This window comes from Salvelinus fontinalis, chromosome 25 (assembly GCF_029448725.1).
Source record: "Salvelinus fontinalis isolate EN_2023a chromosome 25, ASM2944872v1, whole genome shotgun sequence".
In the NCBI taxonomy this organism is placed as follows: Eukaryota; Metazoa; Chordata; class Actinopteri; order Salmoniformes; family Salmonidae; genus Salvelinus; species Salvelinus fontinalis.
Window position 1 is genome coordinate 1173375 of NC_074689.1, and position 22360 is coordinate 1195734.

Consider the following 22360-nt stretch of genomic DNA (forward strand, 5'->3'; position numbering starts at 1 on the left):
AGCTGTCCCTTAGCCCGGAGCGGCTATTTACCCAGAACTGCCCCTCAGTCCAGAGCTGTCTCTCTGTCCGGAGCTGCCTTTCAGTCCAGAGTTGCCCCTCTATCCTGATTTACCTCTCTATCCTGAGCTACCTCTCTATCCTGATCTATCCCTCTGTCTTGATCTATCCCTCTGTCCCGGTGCTGCCCCTATTGTCGATGTCACCAAAAGGATTTTGTGGGGGTAAGATGAGGGTGGACATTCATAGGGGGAGATGGAAGCTGGGATTGACTATGGTGGGGTGGGGACCACGCCCGGAGCCTGAGCCACCACCGTGGTTAGATGCCCACCCAGACCCTCCCCTAGACTTTGTGCTGGTGCGCCCGGAGTTTGCACCTTATGGGGGGGGTTATGTCACATTCCTGACCTATTTCTGTTAGTTTGTTATGTGTTAGTTGGTCAGGACGTGAGTTTGGGTGGGCATTCTATGTTTTCTGTTTCTATGTTGGTTTATGGGTTGCCTGGTATGGCTCTTAATTAGAGGCAGGTGTTTGGCGTTCCTCTAATTAAGAGTCATATTTAGGTAGGTGTTTTCACAGTGTTCGTTGTGGGTGATTGTCTCCTGTGTTTGTGTATGTCGTTGCGCCACACGGGACTGTTTTCGGTTTGTTTGTTCATCGTTCATTTTGTGTAGCCTATTTTCTCTATTCGTGCGTTCTTCATGTTTTATGTAAGTTCGTCATCTATGTCTGTCTACACCGTTTATTTGTTTTGTTAGTGTATTAGTCGAGTTCGTGTTTTTTCTTTAATAAATCATGTCGACAAACTCCGCTGCGCCTTGGTTCAATCCATGTTCCTCCTCTTCTGATGAAGAGGAAGAGGAAAGCCGTTACAATATTAAATTATCAACACAATACTTTTCCACTTCATCAGTAGGAGACAGATACAGCATGATCAATGGAAAAGCAGTAAACCGCAGTAAAAAAGGATCTTACAGTAACCACAGCACAGCATTCTCCTGGAAGATTTGGGATGCACCCTGTCTTGCCAGGCAATTCTGACAGGCATCATCATCAGGCTTTGTGTAAAGTGTGGTGAATTTAGGTGTCAATCACAACCCACGCTCTCTGTTTTCCGGCTGTATTATTTTCTTAGTGATTGTGACAGGCGTAGCAGGACGTGACCGTTAATCAGCAACACCACACAACACGGCAGCAGTCAATCATATTATTACTGTCTGCAGGGTCACACAAGGACAGAGATATTTTTATATATTGAAACTTTATTTAAACCCTCCCCTAACCCGGACGACGCTGGGCCAAATGTGCGCCGCCCTATGGGACTCGCAATCACGGCCGGTTGTGATACAGCCTGAGATCAAACCCGGGTCTGTAGTGAGGCCTCCAGCACTGCGATGCAGTGCCTTAGACCGCTGTGCAACTCCGATAAGGTAGGATATAGATATAGAGAGGGGGGGGGGGGGAGAGGAGAGATATACAGTGTTTACAACAGGGACGCTGCCAAAGAGAGACGAGCTGCATCCCAATATCTCTGTCTTCACTGCTCGTCCCAATAACTCTAAAGGGACATAAGGCATGTGTGACAGCTATGCAATGGCTAGATGTTAGGCATATCAGATTGATAAAGGGCTAGCACTTTGAGTGTGTGTGTGTGTGATTGTTGTGCATGCGTGTGTGTGTGTGTGTGCACCCTTGAGCTATCCATCAGACAACCAGATCTGTCTTCAACCCACGTCAACTATATGTCCCAGTATTTGTGTTGACAGTTTGCCTGCAGACAGTTATAGGATTGTTTTCCATTCTGTGGCATGCAGTCAGTTAGTCTGTTATTTTGTTTGTTGCTGACCATAATACTATTTGAAGTCTATGCGAGCTGTACCTTTTGTCAATGATGAATCAGACCCATGTGCGCGCTCACACACACACATACACAAACACATGCACACACAGGACCTTGGTCACAGCTGCTCTGATGAATGGTCTTCGTCCGGGGGCAGGCTTGGCTAGTGAGTAATGGGGACGATGGAGGTGTTGTTGGACTTCCCGTAACTCTCCTTTCTACTGCAGGCAGGTGCTGCTGTGGTTTTTACTGAGTGGAAGCACTCAAGTAAATGAGTAAGATACTCATTCCGGTTGAGGTGTGTGTGTGTGTGTGTGTGTGTGTGTGTGTGTGTGTGTGTGTGTGTGTGTGTGTGTGTGTGTGTGTGTGTGTGTGTGTGTGTGTGTGCGCGCTGAACTGGCAGTCAGCCTGTGACGCACACACACACTAAACAGGTGCCCACTCACTATGCTGCTGCGCTCCATGTCACTCCTACACAAACTGCTATTGGCAGGTGTACAGTTGAAGTCGTAAGTTTACCAAATACATTTAAACTCAGTTTTTCACAATTCCTGAATTTAATCCTAGTAAAAATTACCTCTCTTGGGTCAGTTAGGATCACCACTTTATTTTAATAATGTGAAATGTCAGAATAATAATAGAGAGAATGATTTATTTCAGCTTTTATTTCTTTCATCGCATTCCCAGTGGGTCAGAAGTTTACATACACTCAATTTTAAAGGCATTGCCTTTAAATTGTTTAACTTGGGTCAAATGTTTCGGGTAGCCTTCCACAAGCTTCCCACAATAAGTGGGAAACATTCCTCCTGACAGCGCTGGTGTAACTGAGTCAGGTTTGTAGGCCTCCTTGCTTGCACACGCTTTTTCAGTTCTGCCCACAAATTTTCTATAGGATTGAGGTCAGAGCTTTGTGATGGCCACTCCAATACCTTGACTTTGTTGTCCTTAAGCTAGTTTGCCACAACTTTGGAAGTATGCTTGGGGTCATTGTCCATTTGGAAGACCCATTTGTGACCAAGCTTTAACTTCCTGACTGATGTCTTGAGATGTTGCTTCAATATATCCACATAATTTTCCTCCCTTATGATGACGTCTATTTTGTGAAGTGCACCAGTCCCTCCTGCAGCAAAGCACCCGACACAGTGTAACAGTATAACTTTAAACCGTCCCCTCGCCCCGACACGGGCGCGAACCAGGGACCCTCTGCACACATCAACAACGGTCGCCCACGAAGCACAGTCGTTACCCATCGCTCCACAAAAGCCGCGGCCCTTGCAAAGCAAGGGGCAACACTACTTAAGTCTCAGAGCAAGTGACGTAACTGATTGAAATGCTACTAGCGTGTACCCGTTAACTAGCTAGCCATTTCACATCCGTTACAACAGCATGATGCTGCCACCCCCGTGCTTCACGGTTGGGATGGTGTTCTTCGGCTTGCAGGCCTCCCCCTTTTTCCTCCAAACATAACGATGGTCATTATGGCCAAGTGGTTCTGTTTTTGTTTCATCAGACCAGAGGACATTTCCCCAAAAAGTACGATCTTTGTCCCCATGTGCAGTTGCAAACCGTAGTCTGGCTTTTTTTGTGGCATTTTGGGACAGTGGCTTCTTCCTTGTGGCCTTTCAGGTTATGTCGATATAGGACTCGTTTTACTGTGGCTATAGATACTTTTGTACCTGTTTCCTCCAACATCTTCACAAGGTCCTTTGCTGTTGTTCTGGGATTGATTTGCACTTTTCGAACCAAAGTACGTTCATCTCTAGGAGACAATGCGTCTCCTTCCTGAGCGGTATGACGGCTGTGTCGTCCCATGGTGTTTATACTTGCTTACTATTGTTTGTACAGTGGTACGTGGTACCTTCAGGCGTTTGGAAATTACTCCCAAGGATGAACCAGACTTGTGGAGGTCTCCAATTTTTTTCGGAGGTCTTGGCAGATTTCTTTTGATTTTCCCATGATGTCAAGCAAAAAGGCACTGAGTTTGAAGGTAGGCCTTGAAATACATCCACAGGTACACCTCCAATTGACTCAAATGATGTCAATTAGCCTATCAGAAGCTTCTAAAGCCATGACATAATTTTCTGGAATTTTCCAAGCTGTTAAAAGGCACAGACAACTTAGTGTATGTAAATTCCTGACCCACTGGAATTGTGATACATTGAATTATAAGTGAAATCATCTATCTGTAAACAATTGTTGGAAAAATTACTTGTGTCATGCACAAAGTAGATGTCTTAACCGACTTGCCAAAACTACAGTTTGTGAACAAGAAATTTGTGGAGTGGTTGAAAAACGAGTTTTAATGACTCCAACCTAAGTGTATGTAAACGTCCGACTTCAACTGTATCATCCCTGCTACTACACTGTTCTGCCTTGCATTACTGATGTTAACCTAGCTTCTAAACCAGAGAGAAATAGGAATTGACATCCACAGCTCCGTGAACGTGGAAGAGGGTTGTATGTGTAACGTAGACTCTGGGAGTCAGGAAGCAGGTGCAGTTGGAGAGTTTAATAGAAGATGAACAATAAGCAATACAGCAACAGGATTAGCATCTTGACCGATGGGAAATAACAACAGACTGCAATATATATATATGGGGAGTAATCAGGAAGGTCCAGGTGTGCATGATGTGGCACAGGTGTGCATAATAAGGGTTGCCAGGACCAGCGTTTAGTAGACCGGCGACGTTGAGGGGGAGCGGGGGTAGACAAGACAGTACGGTTGTATTTTATGCCAGTGGTGTGTCTCTTTTTGGTGATTAATGTTCTTGGAGAGGCATTTTGTGAACTAATTACTGTGTCCGTTACGATACTCTTCTTGTACAAATAGAACAGAATTGCTACTTACGAGCCACTTACGAGGGGACGATAGCAACGTTATAAATCAGCTATTTCTATCCATTTACTCTAAAGGGTTTAGACTGGTTGTTGAGATGTACAGACAGACAGGGCGTCAGGCAGGCAGTACAGTATGTGAGAATCCCCCATGATTATGTAAGTGGCAAGAGACTCAGGTAGCCAGACCAGTTAGTCAGTGAGGGTTGATAGGAAGTGATGATATGTCCCCACCTCATACCGCATCGGGGTGAATGGCATGCTGGGAGTCTAATGTCCTTTTAATGGCCTGGCATTTACTAGCTGGTTGGCGGGGGGAGTGGTGGCAGGCTGCGCTGATTGATGACCCGTGCAGCCAGCGCCAACCGCCTCAAGCCTGCATGACATAGCAACCGCAACTCATCCTGGCGTCAGGGCCATGGCCGATGACGTCGACAGCGCTCAATCACAGCACAGCACTGCCAGTGACTCAGCACCATAGCATCCTGCAGATACACATTTGGCGTGGTAGAGAGGAGGAATGGGATGCTGAAGAACCAAGCATTCCTTTCTATAGAGCTTGTGGTAAATACCTGGTGCTATTTCATCAGGGACCGTTATTGGAGCAAATCGATACTGTAGTAAACATTCAATTTGTTTTCGCTGGCTGGCTGGCCGGCCAATTAAGTGATCACAGCAGCACTCCAGTGGCACCATCAACCAATCGGCTACTCTGTGGTTGAGACACCGCTTACTGGCTCTTAGCTATTGCTGTGGCACATGCTTGAAGAAGAAGTGTTATTTGTTTCATAATGGAATTGTTCATTGTAATCAGGCTCGTCATCTATTGCCGGGGGGGAGGGGGGAGGGATCAGCCTCAGCAGGGTTTTACGTGAATTCCTGTTATGAAAGCCCAACTACCCTTGGTCTGCTCAGGGCCGGATAGCCAAACTACTCATTGATTTTTCTCTCAGCTCCATGGCAAAATGGCCCCAAATGCAGTAGTCCAGCCCTGGGTCTACTGTGAGGTCACTAAGAGCGCAAGGGGGAGGGGTCTTGAGACATCAGCACCTCTGAGTCATGGCCCTCTGAGACTCATCCTCCCCACAAACAGCAGCACAGGAAACACATGGAGAGAACGAGGCCCTGTGCGTCAGGAGGGAGGCCATGTTATCAGGAACTGTTTACTGATTCCCATCGAAGGGGGGAAAGAAACATCACTTTTCGCTGGTCCTCTGGGAGGATGGGGTGGAGATGGGCATCATTGTCTTGTCGCAATCACATGGAACCCCTTGAGACCACGCCAATGAGGTCCACTGGAAATCCACTTTTCTAATCTAATGTAACCGGTCTGTTTCCAAAATGGCACCTATTTGCTTTTATTTTCCAAAATGGCACCTATTTTATTTTCTACCCTATGGGTAGTGCACTATGTAGAGAGCGCACTATATAGTGAATAGGATGCCTTTTGGTACTTACACATTGTTTATCCTCTGGGGCTGCCTTGGTGGCCTTACTGTAAATGTACCTATTTCTACATTTCAAATTAGAATATTAAAATGTTTACAATGATGGAGAAATATGTGGTTTATGCAAAAAGTTGCTAAATCTATCCTAGCAAACATGACACCCATTGGCCCCATGTGGGTATGCGGTGCCCAAGGTGGGCATGGGAAAGCCCACAGAAAGTTCACACCAAGCCCACACCAGCCCAAAAAGGGGCTAGCCGAGCACAGGTTTTCCCAGCAATCCCACATCAGACCATCACGGGCTAGCCCACACCAAGCCAACACCAGCCCGACACGGGCGAGCTCACAACAAGCCCAACACAGGCTAGTCCACACCAATCCCACTCCAGCCCAACACAAGCTAGCCCACCACAGCCCAGCACGGGCCAGCCCACACCGAGCCCAACAGGGGATAGCCGACAACAAGCCCAGCACAGGCTAGGCCATACCAAGCACAGCTAGTGGCGGGCACATTAGAATATTTGGTGGTGTGGTTTGCACCCAGTTCTTTTCGTACAACAGTTATTGAGAGTGTAACTGTTCTGTTGTGTGATGCCCAATATATGCGTTTTAGTTTTTGGTTTGTTCTTTCTGATACAGTGTAACATGTTTAGAATATTATGCAATTAATGCATTCGATTTTAAATGTCATAAATTATAAATAAATAAATTCCTATGAAATAGCAAATGCGCATCTGCCAATGTGGGCAGCCTACATGGGGCAACCTACATCGTGACAATGTGGGCAGCCTATATGGGGCAACCTACATCGTGACAATGTGGGCAGCCTATATGGGGCAACCTACATCGTGACAATGTGGGCAGCCTATATGGGGCAACCTACATCGTGACAATGTGGGCAGCCTATATGGGGCAACCTACATCGTGACAATGTGAGCAGCCTATATGGGGCAACCTACATCGTGACAATGTGGGCAGCCTATATGGGGCAACCTACATCGTGACAATGTGGGCAGCCTATATGGGGCAACCTACATCGTGACAATGTGGGCAGCCTACATGGGGCAACCTACATCGTGACAATGTGAGCAGCCTATATGGGGCAACCTACATCGTGACAATGTGGGCAGCCTACATGGGGCAACCTACATCGTGACAATGTGGGCAGCCTATATGGGGCAACCTACATCGTGACAATGTGGGCAGCCTATATGGGGCAACCTACATCGTGACAATGTGGGCAGCCTACATGGGGCAACCTACATCGTGACAATGTGGGCAGCCTATATGGGGCAACCTACATCGTGACAATGTGGGCAGCCTACATGGGGCAACCTACATCGTGACAATGTGGGCAGCCTATATGGGGCAACCTACATCGTGACAATGTGGGCAGCCTATATGGGGCAACCTACATCGTGACAATGTGGGCAGCCTATATGGGGCAACCTACATCGTGACAATGTGGGCAGCCTATATGGGGCAACCTACATCGTGACAATGTGGGCAGCCTATATGGGGCAACCTACATCGTGACAATGTGGGCAGCCTATATGGGGCAACCTACATCGTGACAGCTGAAAAGCAAACATGCGCACATTATCTGATAGAAAGTTAAGGAAACAAAAGTCCATGTAACACCTCCGGCGGCCATATTTTCTCTGATTTGTTTCCGTAATACTTTCTGACTGAGGTTTGACTCCATAAATCTGTGTAATGAATTCAGAAGCACGTCTCTCCTAATTTCTCTGTCTCTATTTACCGACCGCCCTCACAGATAGACAACGCTGCGTCCTAAGTGGCACCCTATCCCCTACATAGTGCACTACTTTTGACCGAACCCAATGGTCAAAAGTAGTGGACTACAGTTTATAGGGAATAGAATAGGTTGCTATTTGAGACACAAGCAGTGTGTTCATTCAATGCACCTGGAACAAGCCGATAAACCTAGTCTTGAGAACCATGTATTGGAGTGAAGAAAATATCAGCTCAACTTCCATAAAAGTGTGGGATTAGGGCTTTGGGTCATCTGTGGGTTGTTGTCAGAGCAGAACCCTGTCCACTCTTTCAGTGACTCCCTCACTCCCTCCCACCTCGCTCTCTTTACTCTCTTGTAATGGAAAGTGCAGCTTCGTGTAAGCATATAGCCAGACCCTTAGACGCTAGACCCCTAAAGTAAAATAGAAGTTCAAAATGAAAAGGCATTGTTATCCTTGCGGGCTTGTACCCCGGGGGAGACGGATTGACAGGTTTATATTTCACAACCCCATCTCGAGCGACCTTGGCTGGGGCGTAAACTCTGTGCCCCCCTCCAGACTCACTATTCAGAGCTGCGTTCTCCAAGTAGCAGCAGCAAAGGCATTTTGGGGACCCAAAGGGCTGTCAACATGAGCCCAAACACAAAGGCTGAGCTGCTATTAGGAAGGGAATGGTTTCTGAAAAGTCTTATTCTCTCATTCCCAATGGTGAGTGCTTTATTTTGTCTTTCTCTTTTAGAAATTTGGGGGCTGTGTTTTTTTTTGTCTCTGATGGAGACCCGCGTTTGTCCTCGCCAAGGAGATTTGAATATATAATGTAGGCCTACTATTAGAGTTGCCATGGCAATGGCCACAGTCTCTCTCTCTCTGTGTGTGTGTGTGTGTGTGTGTGTGTGTCAGTTGCCATGTAGCTGTTGATTTGTTATTCTCCTGTAAAAGGCTGGAATGTCATGGAGCTGCTAGCTGTCCAGAAAATACACAGATGGAGGGTATTCCAATACAGTTTCATATAGAACTGATTTACAGGATCTTTGTGGGTCTACCTCTGTGTGGATTTGTGAATTATTCCCCATGTTTGCATCTTTGGATGGATGTATATTCTGTCTTATTATATCCTATAGAAGTGGGTATTTTGATTCTTCTTCTAAGCAACATATTTCAAACACATACCCTGACATAATGCTCTGTTTTAGGAGTATTGTTCCTTCCAGCTCCTAGACTTTAAGGACCATGACACGGCCTGCCATAACACATTATCTCTCTCTGACTCTGTGTCCAGCTGTAATCTGTGCAGTGGTCTGAGTGGCTTTACCCATGGTAGTAATTCTATTTCTATGACAGCTCCCAATGTAGGAACAGCCTGATGCGTTCTTCTGTCTCCGCAAGTTAAATCCACAGCCTCTCCACTCTCTTTCTCTCTCTATGGACTAGAGTCATGATACGCACCTGTTTTTTCTCTAATGAAAGGAATGCCACAATTGTACATCTCAAAAACACAGCCACTCAGCTAGCTGATCTTTTCAGGTGGTTGGAAAATACATCCAAATGCAAATATGACTGGTAGTAGGTTGGTTGAGTTGCAGCCTGCAGTAGAGGTCTTCAATAAAAGGCCACTCTAATAAAATGTGCAGTTTTGTCACACAACACAATGCCACCATGTCTCAAGTTTTGAGGTAGTGTGCAATTTGGCAGGCTGACTGCAGGAATGTCCACCAGAGCTGTTGCCAGATAATTTAATGTTCCTTTCAGAGAATTGAAAGTTAATTTCTTTACCATAAGCCACCTCCAATGTCGTTTTAGAGAATTTGGCAGTACGTTCAACTGGCCCCACATCCATAGACCGTGTGTATAAACGGTTTGCTGATGTCAACGTTGTGAACAGAGTGCCCCATGGTGGTGATGGGGTTATGGTATGGGCAGGCATAAGCTACGGACAACATACACAATTGCATTTTATCGATGGCAACTTGAATGCACAGAAATTCCGTGACGAGATCCTGAGGCCTATTGTGAGGCCCATTTTTTGTAAGGTATCTTTGACCAACAGATGCGTATCTGTATTCCCAGTCATGTGAAATCCATAGAGTAAGGCGTAATTCATTTATTTAAATTCACTGATTTCCTCATATGAACTGTAGCTCAATAAAATCTTTGAAATTGTTGCATGTTGCGTTTCATTTTTTGTTCAGTATTGTTGTAACTGTAGGATTAGAAAGTGCATGCACTGTAGCCTCAATTAGCCTAGCTAGCTAGTTTAACTAGCTTCTCCCGGTTTGATGCAGTCAAGACAGGTACTACGTAATCATATTTGGTGATAAATAACCTAGCTATAACAGCTATTAGTCTACTAGAGCGCAAGTCAACTTGTCTGGATGCTGTCTCTCGCGCCGGTCTCCCTGTGTCAGTCGCACAGCTAGAGCGTCACCTCTCTCCCTCCTCTCGAGCTTTACCAGCTCCAGTTAATAAAGCTGCTTCCTTTACTCGGATTAGACCTGGTCTGGATCTGATCAGGTCTATACGGAACGGGTCTAGTTGTCCACGGGTCCGTTTGGAGCGGGTTTCTATATTTAAAAAATGTTTTTATGCATATCGGGTCCAGGTAGGAAAGCCCCTGGTCCCTTTCGGAACAGGTCCAGCTTTTTGGACCCTTGAAGACCTCTAGCCTGCAGCGTGCGTATCTCCATCCAGTCTATTATAAAAGTGATTATATTTACAAGGAACAATAAATTATTAAATGGTCAATGCTGCTGTGCTTGTGTTGCTTATCCTCTCCCTCTCATTGCATGATCACAAAGAAACACTGTTTGCATCCCAAGTTGCACCCAATTCCCTTTTATAGTGCACTGCTTTTGACCAGGGCCCATAGGGTTCTAGCTCAGTACACTACAGGCCCTACTCTTCAATGTTTAGTGACCCATCATTGTTTTTACTGACCAGCCCAGGTAGTGAGTGCAGTGGACTGAATTTCATAGCTGCCTACCAGGAATTGAAGATAACAACTCAGAATCCTCACCAAAAAGAACTGAAATAGCTAATGAATTTGTCAAATTCTAACTCTATACTACAGCGGCACAATCATCTAACATAGAGAAAATACAAACATACTTAGAAAAAATAGTGATAAAGTGATAAACAAAATGCTAAGTTAATCAAACCAATAACTGAAGAACTGACAGCTACTTTAAAAAAAAAAAAAGAGAGCAATGCCCAGGAAGTGACGGATGCACAAATTAATTCTATAAGGAATTCAAACAAGAAGTAGTAACTTTCTTATGTAAAGCTGGAAGCCCTCAACTGGGCCCTCGACAATAGAGAGTACGCACCAACTCATCTATTATTACCGTTATCCATAAAGAAGGTAAAGATCCAGCAGAATGTGCATCGTATTGACCAATATCGTTACTGAACGATGACCAAAACTTGCTTACATCAATTATTGCTAATATATTAAGTAATATAATGTCCAGCAGACTCCTGACAAAATATAAACAGCTTATGGTAGCTCTAGATGCAGAGAGAACCTTTGTGTCATGGTCAACATTTTTTTTTACTTTTGTAAAACTTTCTTGAACAGGTTGCAAATGATGTACGTAACACCAAATGCCAGAATAATGGTAAATGGTACATTATTGCGCTCTTTTGACATTCTAAGGGGGACACGACAGGGAGATCCTCTAAGAAACCTTCTGAAAATACAAGGTCTGCAGATCGGATAGGAAGAACACAAATTAGCAAACAACGTGAATCTCTATTTAACAACATACCTCAGTCAGTTCCCGCCTCGATGGATGAAATAAAACAAAACAGTGCTGTATCTGGGTACAGACTAAATACTGGGAAATCAGAAGCAGATAGAACTTACCTGTATAAATTACACCATAAAAGTCACCAAAACAAAACTTATCCAAACAGACATTATCCACCTGCGAGAAATTGGAATGGACGCCGACCTTAAACCAAGTACAGTATAATTGATAATACATTTAAAAATGGGCTGATAAAGGACTGACCAGGTACCACCAGATGTTCACCGACAAGGTGATAGATGCATCTGAGAATCTATTAAAGATATAACCTCCAGAACTTTCAGTTTTACAATTACTTATTATAATAATAAATTACATTTGTAAAGCACTTTTCATTATACAAGAATAATCTCGAAGTGCATAAAATAGAAACATAAACTTTATAATAATTATGAACCATGGGATGGATGTAACGCTCACCCCTACTGAGCTACAACTGATTCTGGGAGGGAGAGAGCAGAAAGCCAGAAAAGCTGAGATTTGACATGAGGGGAAGAAGAACAGAAGGGGAGATCTGAATTACTCCACAGCCACCAGACGATCATAATGCCAGCCCCACACACTACCAACGTCAGCACCTTCACCGCCGAACAGCATCAGCAGAGCCAGAGACGGGGCCATGGGAAGTACCAGAGGGAGTGATCGAAGGATGGGCCATCCAACATGAACTTCCTTCAACCCTCTCATTTGACTTACTGCTGGAGGTCCATAAGGGGGGGTGAGTCCAATATGGACCAGATATAACCGCTTAAGGAGTGGTTGAACAAGGGGAATTAAGCAGATGTAACCGGTTTTAAGGGAGTAGTGTGTAATGGAGGCTTGACAGTATATGAGTCATTGTTTGCGGGTTAAAGAGGGTTCTCTTTTTGGGGTATCTAACAATTTTTTTACTGCTGTTTTTAAGTTCCACTTTTTGGAACATTTTTGTAATGGTTGAAGTTTTACTTTTTCTGAATTCTTCTGGACATCAGTTAGAGGTAAGCCTCGGTTCTTTACACCCAGGGGTCATAGGGTCATATAATTGTATTGGGTTTCAAGGTTGGGAGCTAGGGAGCTAGGGTATTCATAGGATAGTAGACTCATTGTAAAGGGTTTTTGCAGTGGATTTCCGTGTGGGGTCCATGCTTGGGGTGTCTATAGAATGTTAGGCTAAGGCTGACACGGTGACTATACATCTCGTCTCGTGGGAGACTAGGCCCTATTGCGGTGAGTAATTCCAGGTCCACAGGTGAAGGGTTTGTGCCGCACACCCGTGGGGTGTGAAACAAATACTTATTTAATAATAACAGTTGCAGAGCGAAGAAAGTATACTCACCACTGAAGTTCCCCTGGTCTTATAACCCTAGGTGAGCCTGATGGATTACGGGTCGCCCTACCCCTGAGCTGGACGTCCTGCTGAGTGGTTTTTGGAAAAGTTTTCTCCCACCCCAGCTGTCAGCCGCCGAGTGCTAAGCCGGCGGCGCGGTTGGTATCAGCAGGTCGCTGGAAGGGCAACGCCCGTTGGTAATAGTCTTAAAGCAGGGGTAATCTAGTCTAGCTCATTAATCTCAAGGGAGAGGCGCGAGTTGGGCAAGACATTTTTGGTGTCCTTGGGTGGGTGGGCACCAGAGACACAAATGCGCGATGGTGTCGATGGGAAAATATCTTGTTGAACCCACAGTTACAGTTTGTGTACGGTGATGGAAGCAGGCTAAGAAGGCATAGGAGCCTGAGAGAGTGGGAACTGTACACTGATGGCTCCTAAAGGGGAACCGATACATGGGCCTATTGGGCCTACGTATTAAAGTGTCAAGGGAAAGCGGTGACGCAAAGGCAAGGTACCACCATTGGCTCAGCCAGGGCACGCGAGGTAGGAGCGATACTGGAAGGACTGTTGGAGGCATAGAAGGGTAGGATAAAGCGGTTGCGGTAATAATGGATAGTGATTACTGGGGAAATACATCAAGTGAAGTTAGGAGGATGCAGAATGCACAGAACAAAGCAGCAAGGATTGTTTTAAGGTGGAGATATGGTTCTTCTGTTGCAGTCATGCGCAGTGTTCTTGGTTGGTCATCAATCGACAAGATAATTGAAAAAAACATGCTTATTTTATTTCATAATATACATCATTTAAAACGGCCAAGTTCTATTCACAACGGTATTCAGTTGGTAAGAGACAGACATTCCGTAAATACTAGGAATAGATTGTCCACCATCTATGCGTTGTCCAGACAGAAAAGAGAAATAGGCAAAAGAACATTTCGATTTAGAGCAATAAAGAAATGGAATAAATTAACTGAGCAGACCAGAAACCTTTCAATATATAAATGTAAACATTATTTTAAAACGATTTAAATATAATACATAACAATGTTGTGGGACTATAGTAGATGAAGAATCAATATTTTTTAGATTTAGTATTTATCGGGTCATTATGTTAGTATATTATGTATGTTTGTAATAGTGTGTTATATGTGAAAATGTGTTCATATTATAACTTGTATTTTAATGTTTAAGGACTCTTGGAAGATTAGTCCAAATGGGGACTAAAAGAGATCCAAATAAAAGTACTGTAATGAAGGTGGTAAGGGTGAAGAAGTGGCCAACAGAAGGTCATGTGAAAAAATTGCAATACTCATTACAAAAAATGGAAATTGAGGTTGCTCAACAAAAAGTCACACCACTGAAGGGAAGTATTATGTAGGTAATAGAGAGGTTGACATGTTGGCCCAAATTAGTGGTGTAATTGTTGTTGGAGTAAGCAGCTGCTAAGGATGGGAGGAGTACTAAACGACAGGGAACGTGTTAGAGGCACTCCGGCTAGGGAACTCAACTCTCGCCCGTTCCCGTCCCTCGAGAGTTCTAAACCGGTATGCTCTCTGTTTGTAGGGCAGGAGATCTGGGTGAAGACCTTATGGCAGCGAAAACTGGAGCACTACCTCCCTGCTCCGGGGTGGCCAATGTGCAGTGAATCGTAGTGTTGAGACGAGGGTATACCCAAGCATGGTTTGGTAGAGGGTTGGGGCATAGAATGTATTGATATCCAGGGATAAGGAAGTGATCAGGTGGGGTCCTTTGGCTGTCGGGGAATGTTCCGTTTGCCTGGAATATACCCTGCCCAAGGTGTGGGAAGGACCAGGGAGTAAGAGGCCTCCAGTCATGCCTGTGGAGCGCGATGTGGCCTAGGGGTTAGATGGGGTTCCACGAGGACGGGTAAAAGTGATGGATCACATATTCTGTCACCACTGTTTCTCCCAGGACTTAGAGTGTACACCCAATGGGTAGGACAGGGTGGCACTGAGGGGCTGTTGAAAGGGCCCCAGGACTGGGGAGATGTGACGAGTGCAGTGATCTAAAAAGGGCAGCCCTGCTAATCTCAGCCGTGGTGGTTTATGGTTACCAGGTTAGGAAAAATTAACAAGACCCCTTTTGAGCACAGGCTTGAGAGAAACTCAAAGGGAAGTGTATCCTAGTGGGCCAGGGGTCGTCAAAGTGGAGTGCTTGAACCCCTGTGCCAAGGGAGGGGTCACCCAATTGACTGACTGGATATAGGCCATAAATGGCTGCTGGCCAGCAGTGAGAAATGTGTTTAAGGTAAATCAGATCCCCTTGGGATAGGTAAGGCTAGATAAGGGTCTATGGGCCAGAGGGGAGTTTAGTCAGCTACCCGTGGGTAATCAGGATATAGCTAAGGGTTTGACGGGCCTATGGAAACTATACCATTGGAACCAGTTAATAAAGGAAATTGATGGATTTCCAAATCCCTTAGGAGGAAAAGGGAATCGTACTAGGCTGCACTACGTCCTGACCAGATTAAATGGCTGGGGGAGGGAAGAAGCCCGGATATGTTGCAAGGAAGCTACTCTGACAGCAGTCGCAGAGGACCCGGTTAGACAGGGTGTGCTACAGGTTTCTGGGGGTCAGGCTGTCAGAGCGCCCGGCCCACTGGCGGGAAGGAGCCTGTGCAGATCGGGGTGAAACTCAGGACGGTCTATGTGCCGCTAAAGGGTTTCTACTCCCTTTCTACATTTGTGAGAGTGGTAGGAGCTGGAACCGGCCTGGTAAAAAGACGCCCTCGAGCCAGCATCTAGAAAGGGTAAAAATTGAGGTAAAGGGAAGCAAAGGAGATGGTGCCGTCCCACCATCTGGGCCCGAAGGAAAGCCAAGAAGGAATTGGTGTAAACGATGGTACGAAGTGGGTATGAGCATGTTGTTCGGGGCTTTGCTCATGGTAGCTCTGTACACGATTGGGGTGCTTGGTTGGGAGCGGACACATGTTATGGTAGGAATAAGGCCGACTAGACGATTTAAGGGAACGGCGTACAATCCTGTTTGAAACCTACAGTGGGGCAAAAAAGTATTTAGTCAGCCACCAATTGTGCAAGTTCTCCCACTTAAAAAGATGAGGGAGGCCTGTAATTTTCATCATAGGTACACTTCGACTATGACAGACAAAATGAGAAAAGAAAATCCAGAAAATCACATTGTACGATTTTTAATGAATTTATTTGCAAATTATGGTGGAAAATAAGTATTTGGTCACCTACAAACAAGCAAGATTTCTGGCTCTCACAGACCTGTAACTTCTTCTTTAAGAGGCTCCTCTGTCCTCCACTCGTTACCTGTATTAATGGCACCTGTTTGAACTTGTTATCAGTATAAAAGACACCTGTCCACAACCTCAAACAGTCACACCTTCAGGCGTTTGGAAATTGCTCCGAAGGATGAACCAAGGATGAACCTTAAATGTAAATGTAAATGAACCAGACTTGTGGAGGTCTACAAATTTTCTTCTGAGGTCTTGGCTGATTTCTTTTGATTTTCCCATGATGTCAAGCAAAGAGGCACCGAGTTTGAAGATAGGCCTTGAAATACATCCACAGGTACACCTCCAATTGACTCAAATTATGTCAATTAGACTATCAGAAGCTTCTAAAGCCATGACATCATTTTCTGGAATTTTCCAAGCTGTTTAAAGGCACACTCAATTTAGTGAAAGTAAACTTCTGACCCATTGGAATTGTGATACAGTGAAATAATCTGTCTTTAAACAATTGATGGAAAAATTACTTGTGTCATGCACAAAGTAGATGTCTTAACTGACTTTCCAAAACTATAGTTTGTTAATAAGAAATGTGTGGAGTGGTTGAAAAACGAGTTTTAATGACTCCAACCTAAGTGTATGTGTAACGGTTTCTCTCCTCCTCTTCGTCTGAAGAGGAGGAGTAGGGATCAGACCAAAATGCAGCGGGTTGTGAATACATAATGAATTTATTTAAAGACGAACACGAACACGAAAAACACTTTGAAAATTACAAAACAACAAAACGACGTAGACTGACCTAAAACATGAGAACTTACAAATACACGAAGAACGCACGAACAGGTACAGACTACAAACCAACGCTACAGTCCCGTGTGGTACGAACATACATACAGACACGGAAGACAATCACCCACAAACAAACAGTGTGAACAACCTACCTTAATATGGTTCTCAATCAGAGGAAACGTAAAACACCTGTCCCTGATTGAGAACCATATCAGGCTAAATGACAATGAACCTAAACATAGAAACATATAACATAGAAGGCCCACCCCAACTCACGCCCTGACCAACTAAACACATACAAAAACAAGAGAAAACAGGTCAGGAACGTGACATAACCCCCCCCCCCCCCCCAATTGTGCAAGTTCTCCCACTTAAAAAGATTAGGGAGGCCTGTAATTTTCATCATAGGTACACTTCGACTATGACAGACAAAATGAGAAAAGAAAATCCAGAAAATCACATTGTACGATTTTTAATGAATTTATTTGCAAATTATGGTGGAAAATAAGTATTTGGTCACCTACAAACAAGCAAGATTTCTGGCTCTCACAGACCTGTAACTTCTTCTTTAAGAGGCTCCTCTGTCCTCCACTCGTTACCTGTATTAATGGCACCTGTTTGAACTTGTTATCAGTATAAAAGACACCTGTCCACAACCTCAAACAGTCACACCTTCAGGCGTTTGGAAATTGCTCCGAAGGATGAACCAAGGATGAACCTTAAATGTAAATGTAAATGAACCAGACTTGTGGAGGTCTACAAATTTTCTTCTGAGGTCTTGGCTGATTTCTTTTGATTTTCCCATGATGTCAAGCAAAGAGGCACCGAGTTTGAAGATAGGCCTTGAAATACAACCACAGGTACACCTCCAATTGACTCAAATTATGTCAATTAGACTATCAGAAGCTTCTAAAGCCATGACATCATTTTCTGGAATTTTCCAAGCTGTTTAAAGGCACACTCAATTTAGTGAAAGTAAACTTCTGACCCATTGGAATTGTGATACAGTGAAATAATCTGTCTTTAAACAATTGATGGAAAAATTACTTGTGTCATGCACAAAGTAGATGTCTTAACTGACTTGCCAAAACTATAGTTTGTTAATAAGAAATGTGTGGAGTGGTTGAAAAACGAGTTTTAATGACTCCAACCTAAGTGTATGTGTAACGGTTTCTCTCCTCCTCTTCGTCTGAAGAGGAGGAGTAGGGATCAGACCAAAATGCAGCGGGTTGTGAATACATAATGAATTTATTTAAAGACGAACACGAACACGAAAAACACTTTGAAAATTACAAAACAACAAAACGACGTAGACTGACCTAAAACATGAGAACTTACAAATACACGAAGAACGCACGAACAGGTACAGACTACAAACCAACGCTACAGTCCCGTGTGGTACGAACATACATACAGACACGGAAGACAATCACCCACAAACAAACAGTGTGAACAACCTACCTTAATATGGTTCTCAATCAGAGGAAACGTAAAACACCTGTCCCTGATTGAGAACCATATCAGGCTAAATGACAATGAACCTAAACATAGAAACATATAACATAGAAGGCCCACCCCAACTCACGCCCTGACCAACTAAACACATACAAAAACAAGAGAAAACAGGTCAGGAACGTGACATAACCCCCCCCCCCCCCCCCCCCCCCCTCAAGGTGCGAACTCCGGACGCACCACCAAAAGTCTAGGGGAGGGTCTGGGTGGGCATCTGTCCACGGTGGCGGCTCAGGCTCTGGGCGTGGTCCCCATCCCACCATAGTCAATCCCCGCTTTTGTAGCCTCCTCCCAATGACCACCCTCCAAATTAACCCCAATGGACTAAGGGGCAGCACCGGACTGAGGGGCAGCACCGGACTGAGGGGCAGCACCAGACTGAGGGGCAACACCGGACTGAGGGGCAACACCGGACTGAGGGGCAGCTCCGGACTGAGGGGCAGCTCCGGACTGAGGGGCAGCTCCGGACTGAGGGGCAGCTCCGGACTGGCTGACGGCTCTGGCTGGTCATGGCTGGCTGACGGCTCTGGCTGGTCATGGCTGGCTGACGGCTCTGGCTGGCTGACGGCTCTGGCTGGTCATGGCTGGCTGACGGCTCTGGCTGGTCATGGCTGGCTGACGGCTCTGACTGGTCATGGCTGGCTGACGGCTCTGGCTGGTCATGGCTGGCTGACGGCTCTGGCTGGTCATGGCTGGCTGACGGCTCTGGCTGGTCATGGCTGGCTGACGGCTCTGGCTGGTCATGGCTGGCTGACGGCTCTGGCTGGTCATGGCTCGCTGACGGCTCTGGCTGGTCCTGGCTCGCTGACGGCTCTGGCTGGTCCTGTCTGGCGGAAGGCTCTGGCTGATCCTGTCTGGCGGAAGGCTCTGGCTGATCCTGTCTGGCGGAAGGCTCTGGCTGATCCTGTCTGGCGGAAGGCTCTGGCTGATCCTGTCTGGCGGAAGGCTCTGGCTGATCCTGTCTGGCGGAAGGCTTTGGCGGCTCCTGTCTGGCGGAAGGCTCTGGCGGCTCCTGTCTGGCGGACGGCTCTGAAGGCTGATGGCAGACGGGCGGCTTTGCAGGCTCAGTACAGACGGGTGGCTTTGAAGGCTCAGTACAGACGGGCAGTTCATGCGGCGCTTGGCAGACGGACAGTTCAGACGGCGTTGGGCAGACGGGCAGTTTAGGCGCCGTTGGGCAGACGGGCAGTTTAGGCGCCGTTGGGCAGACGGGCAGTTCAGACGGCGTTGGGCAGACGGGCAGTTCAGGCGCCGCTGGGCAGACGGGCAGTTCAGGCGCCGCTGGGCAGACGGCAGACTCTGACCGGCTGAGACGCACTGTAGGCCTGGTGCGTGGTGCCGGAACTGGAGGTACCGGGCTAAGGACACGCACCTTCAGGCTAGTGCGGGGAACAACAACAGGGCACACTGGACTCTCAAGGCGTACTATAGGCCTGGTGCGTGGTACCGGCACTGGTGGTACCGGGCTGAGGGCATGCACATCAGGGCGAGTACGGGGAGAAGGAACAGTGCGTACAGGGCTCTGGAGACGCACAGGAGGCTTGATGCGTGGTGCCGGAACTGGAGGCACTGGACTGGAGACACGCACCACAGGGAGAGTGCGTGGAGGAGGAACAGGGCTCTGGAGACGCACTGGAAGCCTGGTGCGTGGTGTAGGCACTGGTGGTACTGGACTGGAGCGGGGAGTTGGCGCCGGAAATACCGGACCGTGCAGGCGTACTGGCTCCCTTGAGCACTGAGCCTGCCCAACCTTACCTGGTTGTATGCTCCCTGTCGCCCGACCAGTGCGGGGAGGTGGAATAACCCGCACCGGGCTATGTAGGCGAACCGGGGACACCATGCGTAAGGCTGGTGCCATGTAAGCCGGCCCGAGGAGACGCACTGGTGGCCAGATGCGTTGGGCCGGCTTCATGACATCCGGCTCAATCCTCAATCTGGCCCGGCCGATACGAGGAGCTGGTATGTACCGCACCGGGCTATGCACACGTACAGGAGACACCATGCGCTCTACTGCGTAACACGGTGTCTGCCCGTACTCTCGCTCTCCACGGTAAGTACAGGGAGTAGGCGCAGGTCTCCTACCTGACTTCGCCACACTCCCTTTTAGCCCCAAGAAATTTTTGGGGTTTCTTCTCGGGTTTCCAGCCACGTCTCCTTGCTGCCTCCTCATACCACCGCTCCTGGGCTTTAGCTGCCTCCCTCTCTTCAAAAGAGCGGCGATATTCCCCTGTCTGAGCCCAGGGTCCTTTTCCAGACAATATTTCCTCCCAAGTCCACGAGTCCTGTTTTTTTGGCCGCTGCTGCTGGTTCCTCTCACGCTGCTTGATCCTTGTTAGGTGGGTGGTTCTGTAACGGTTGTCCTCCTCCTCTTCGTCCGAAGAGGAGTAGGGATTGGACCAAAGCGCAGCGTTGTTATATGACATAATGATATTTATTAAAGTAAAAACGAAACACGAAAATACTTCAACAAACTACAAAACAAATAAACGATGTAGACAGACCTGAACTAGAGAACTTACATAAACACGAAGAACGCATGAACAGGTACAGACTACACAAACGAACGAACAAACGAAACAGTCCCGTGTGGTGCACAGACACAAACACGGACGACAATCACCCACAAACAAACAGTGTGAACAACCTACCTTAATATGGTTCTCAATCAGAGGAAACGTAAAACACCTGTCCCTGATTGAGAACCATATCAGGCTAAATGACAATGAACCTAAACATAGAAACACATAACATAGAATGCCCACCCCAACTCACGCCCTGACCAACTAAACACATACAAAAACAAGAGAAAACAGGTCAGGAACGTGACAGTATGTGAACTTCCAACTTGAATGGAGAAAATGCTGGGGCCCCAGAGCTTGTAGTAGGTTATTCAGGCACTGGAATATGACCAAAATATTGAATGGGTTCAATAAAGCGATGGGAAAGGAGTTGAATGACACCGTTGCCAACTGCACCCAAGGGCTGTTTAATTGGGTAGCTGAGGACAACCTGAATCATAAGCCTGGCTTTCTAGTTTTGGACAGGATCTGGGACCTCAGTTTTTGTATTTCGTTATGGTGTCAAGGTCCGAACTGAGGACCGATCTATGCAGTTGAACTGGATTAGAGATTTGAGAGGATGGTGCATTCAGAACCTGGGGCCTGGGGCCTGTGGTAGACCCGAGATCATGGGCCCAGAGGCAGGTTGGGAAAGACCTTGGGCTTTAAATGTTTTATAAACGGTGTGTGACAAAGATACTAGAAATGGTCCTGGGTATGCACATAGACGGGAGGCCATGCCCAAGACGGGGATGTTGGGCCCTGGTCACGGTGACCAGTTATGACTCCGGCAGTGGCTCCTGTGCACGATGGCCCTGTCTCAGTATAACTGAGGTCGGAGTACATAGATTGATCAATAAAACACTGCCTTGGGTGTGGAGCAGGCCAGTCACACTGTTTATACTAGGTGTGAACGACCCCCATAGTAAAGTGGGAAAAAGTGCAGGTGGATATGTGGGTACAACGTCAGCCCACCCCTGGGGATTTGGAGGGGTGAATCGATCTCACTTTGCGGAACTGGATAAGTGTGTGAGTAAGGCGATGGCGGAGGCCCTAGACGAGCAGGACTTCATCATGGATGAGGATAGGAATCCCTGGGGAACCCCTATGCCCCCTATACGTCAGGTGGGAGTTAGTGAGAAGGGCTACTGGTGGTACAACTGTATGGGACTCCGGAGATCAGACACGGTGAAAAGTACATTGAAATCCTATACAAAGGTTTTTACCATTGTTAAGGCCCGGGTATGGTGGGGTCTGCAAACTAGGGAGGTGTTGAACTGTGTGAAACCTTGCT

At 46.5% G+C, this 22360-nt stretch overlaps 1 protein-coding gene across 5 annotated transcripts in view; it reads left to right on the forward strand.

Moving 5' to 3' along the window:
- Positions 1–22360, forward strand: part of LOC129822726 (transmembrane protein 108-like) — a 90421-nt gene that overhangs the window by 22382 nt on the left and 45679 nt on the right. Inside the window, exon 1 of one of the 5 annotated variants that reach the window (XM_055881067.1) lies at positions 8408–8587. The exons of 3 other annotated variants lie outside the window; for them this stretch is intronic. In XM_055881067.1, the coding sequence (XP_055737042.1) occupies positions 8551–8587 (37 nt within the window). In that variant the 5' untranslated portion in view covers positions 8408–8550. Of the gene's footprint in view, positions 1–8407; positions 8588–22360 lie in introns of those variants that run through there. One more of the 5 variants, XM_055881063.1, reaches the window with a different exon arrangement.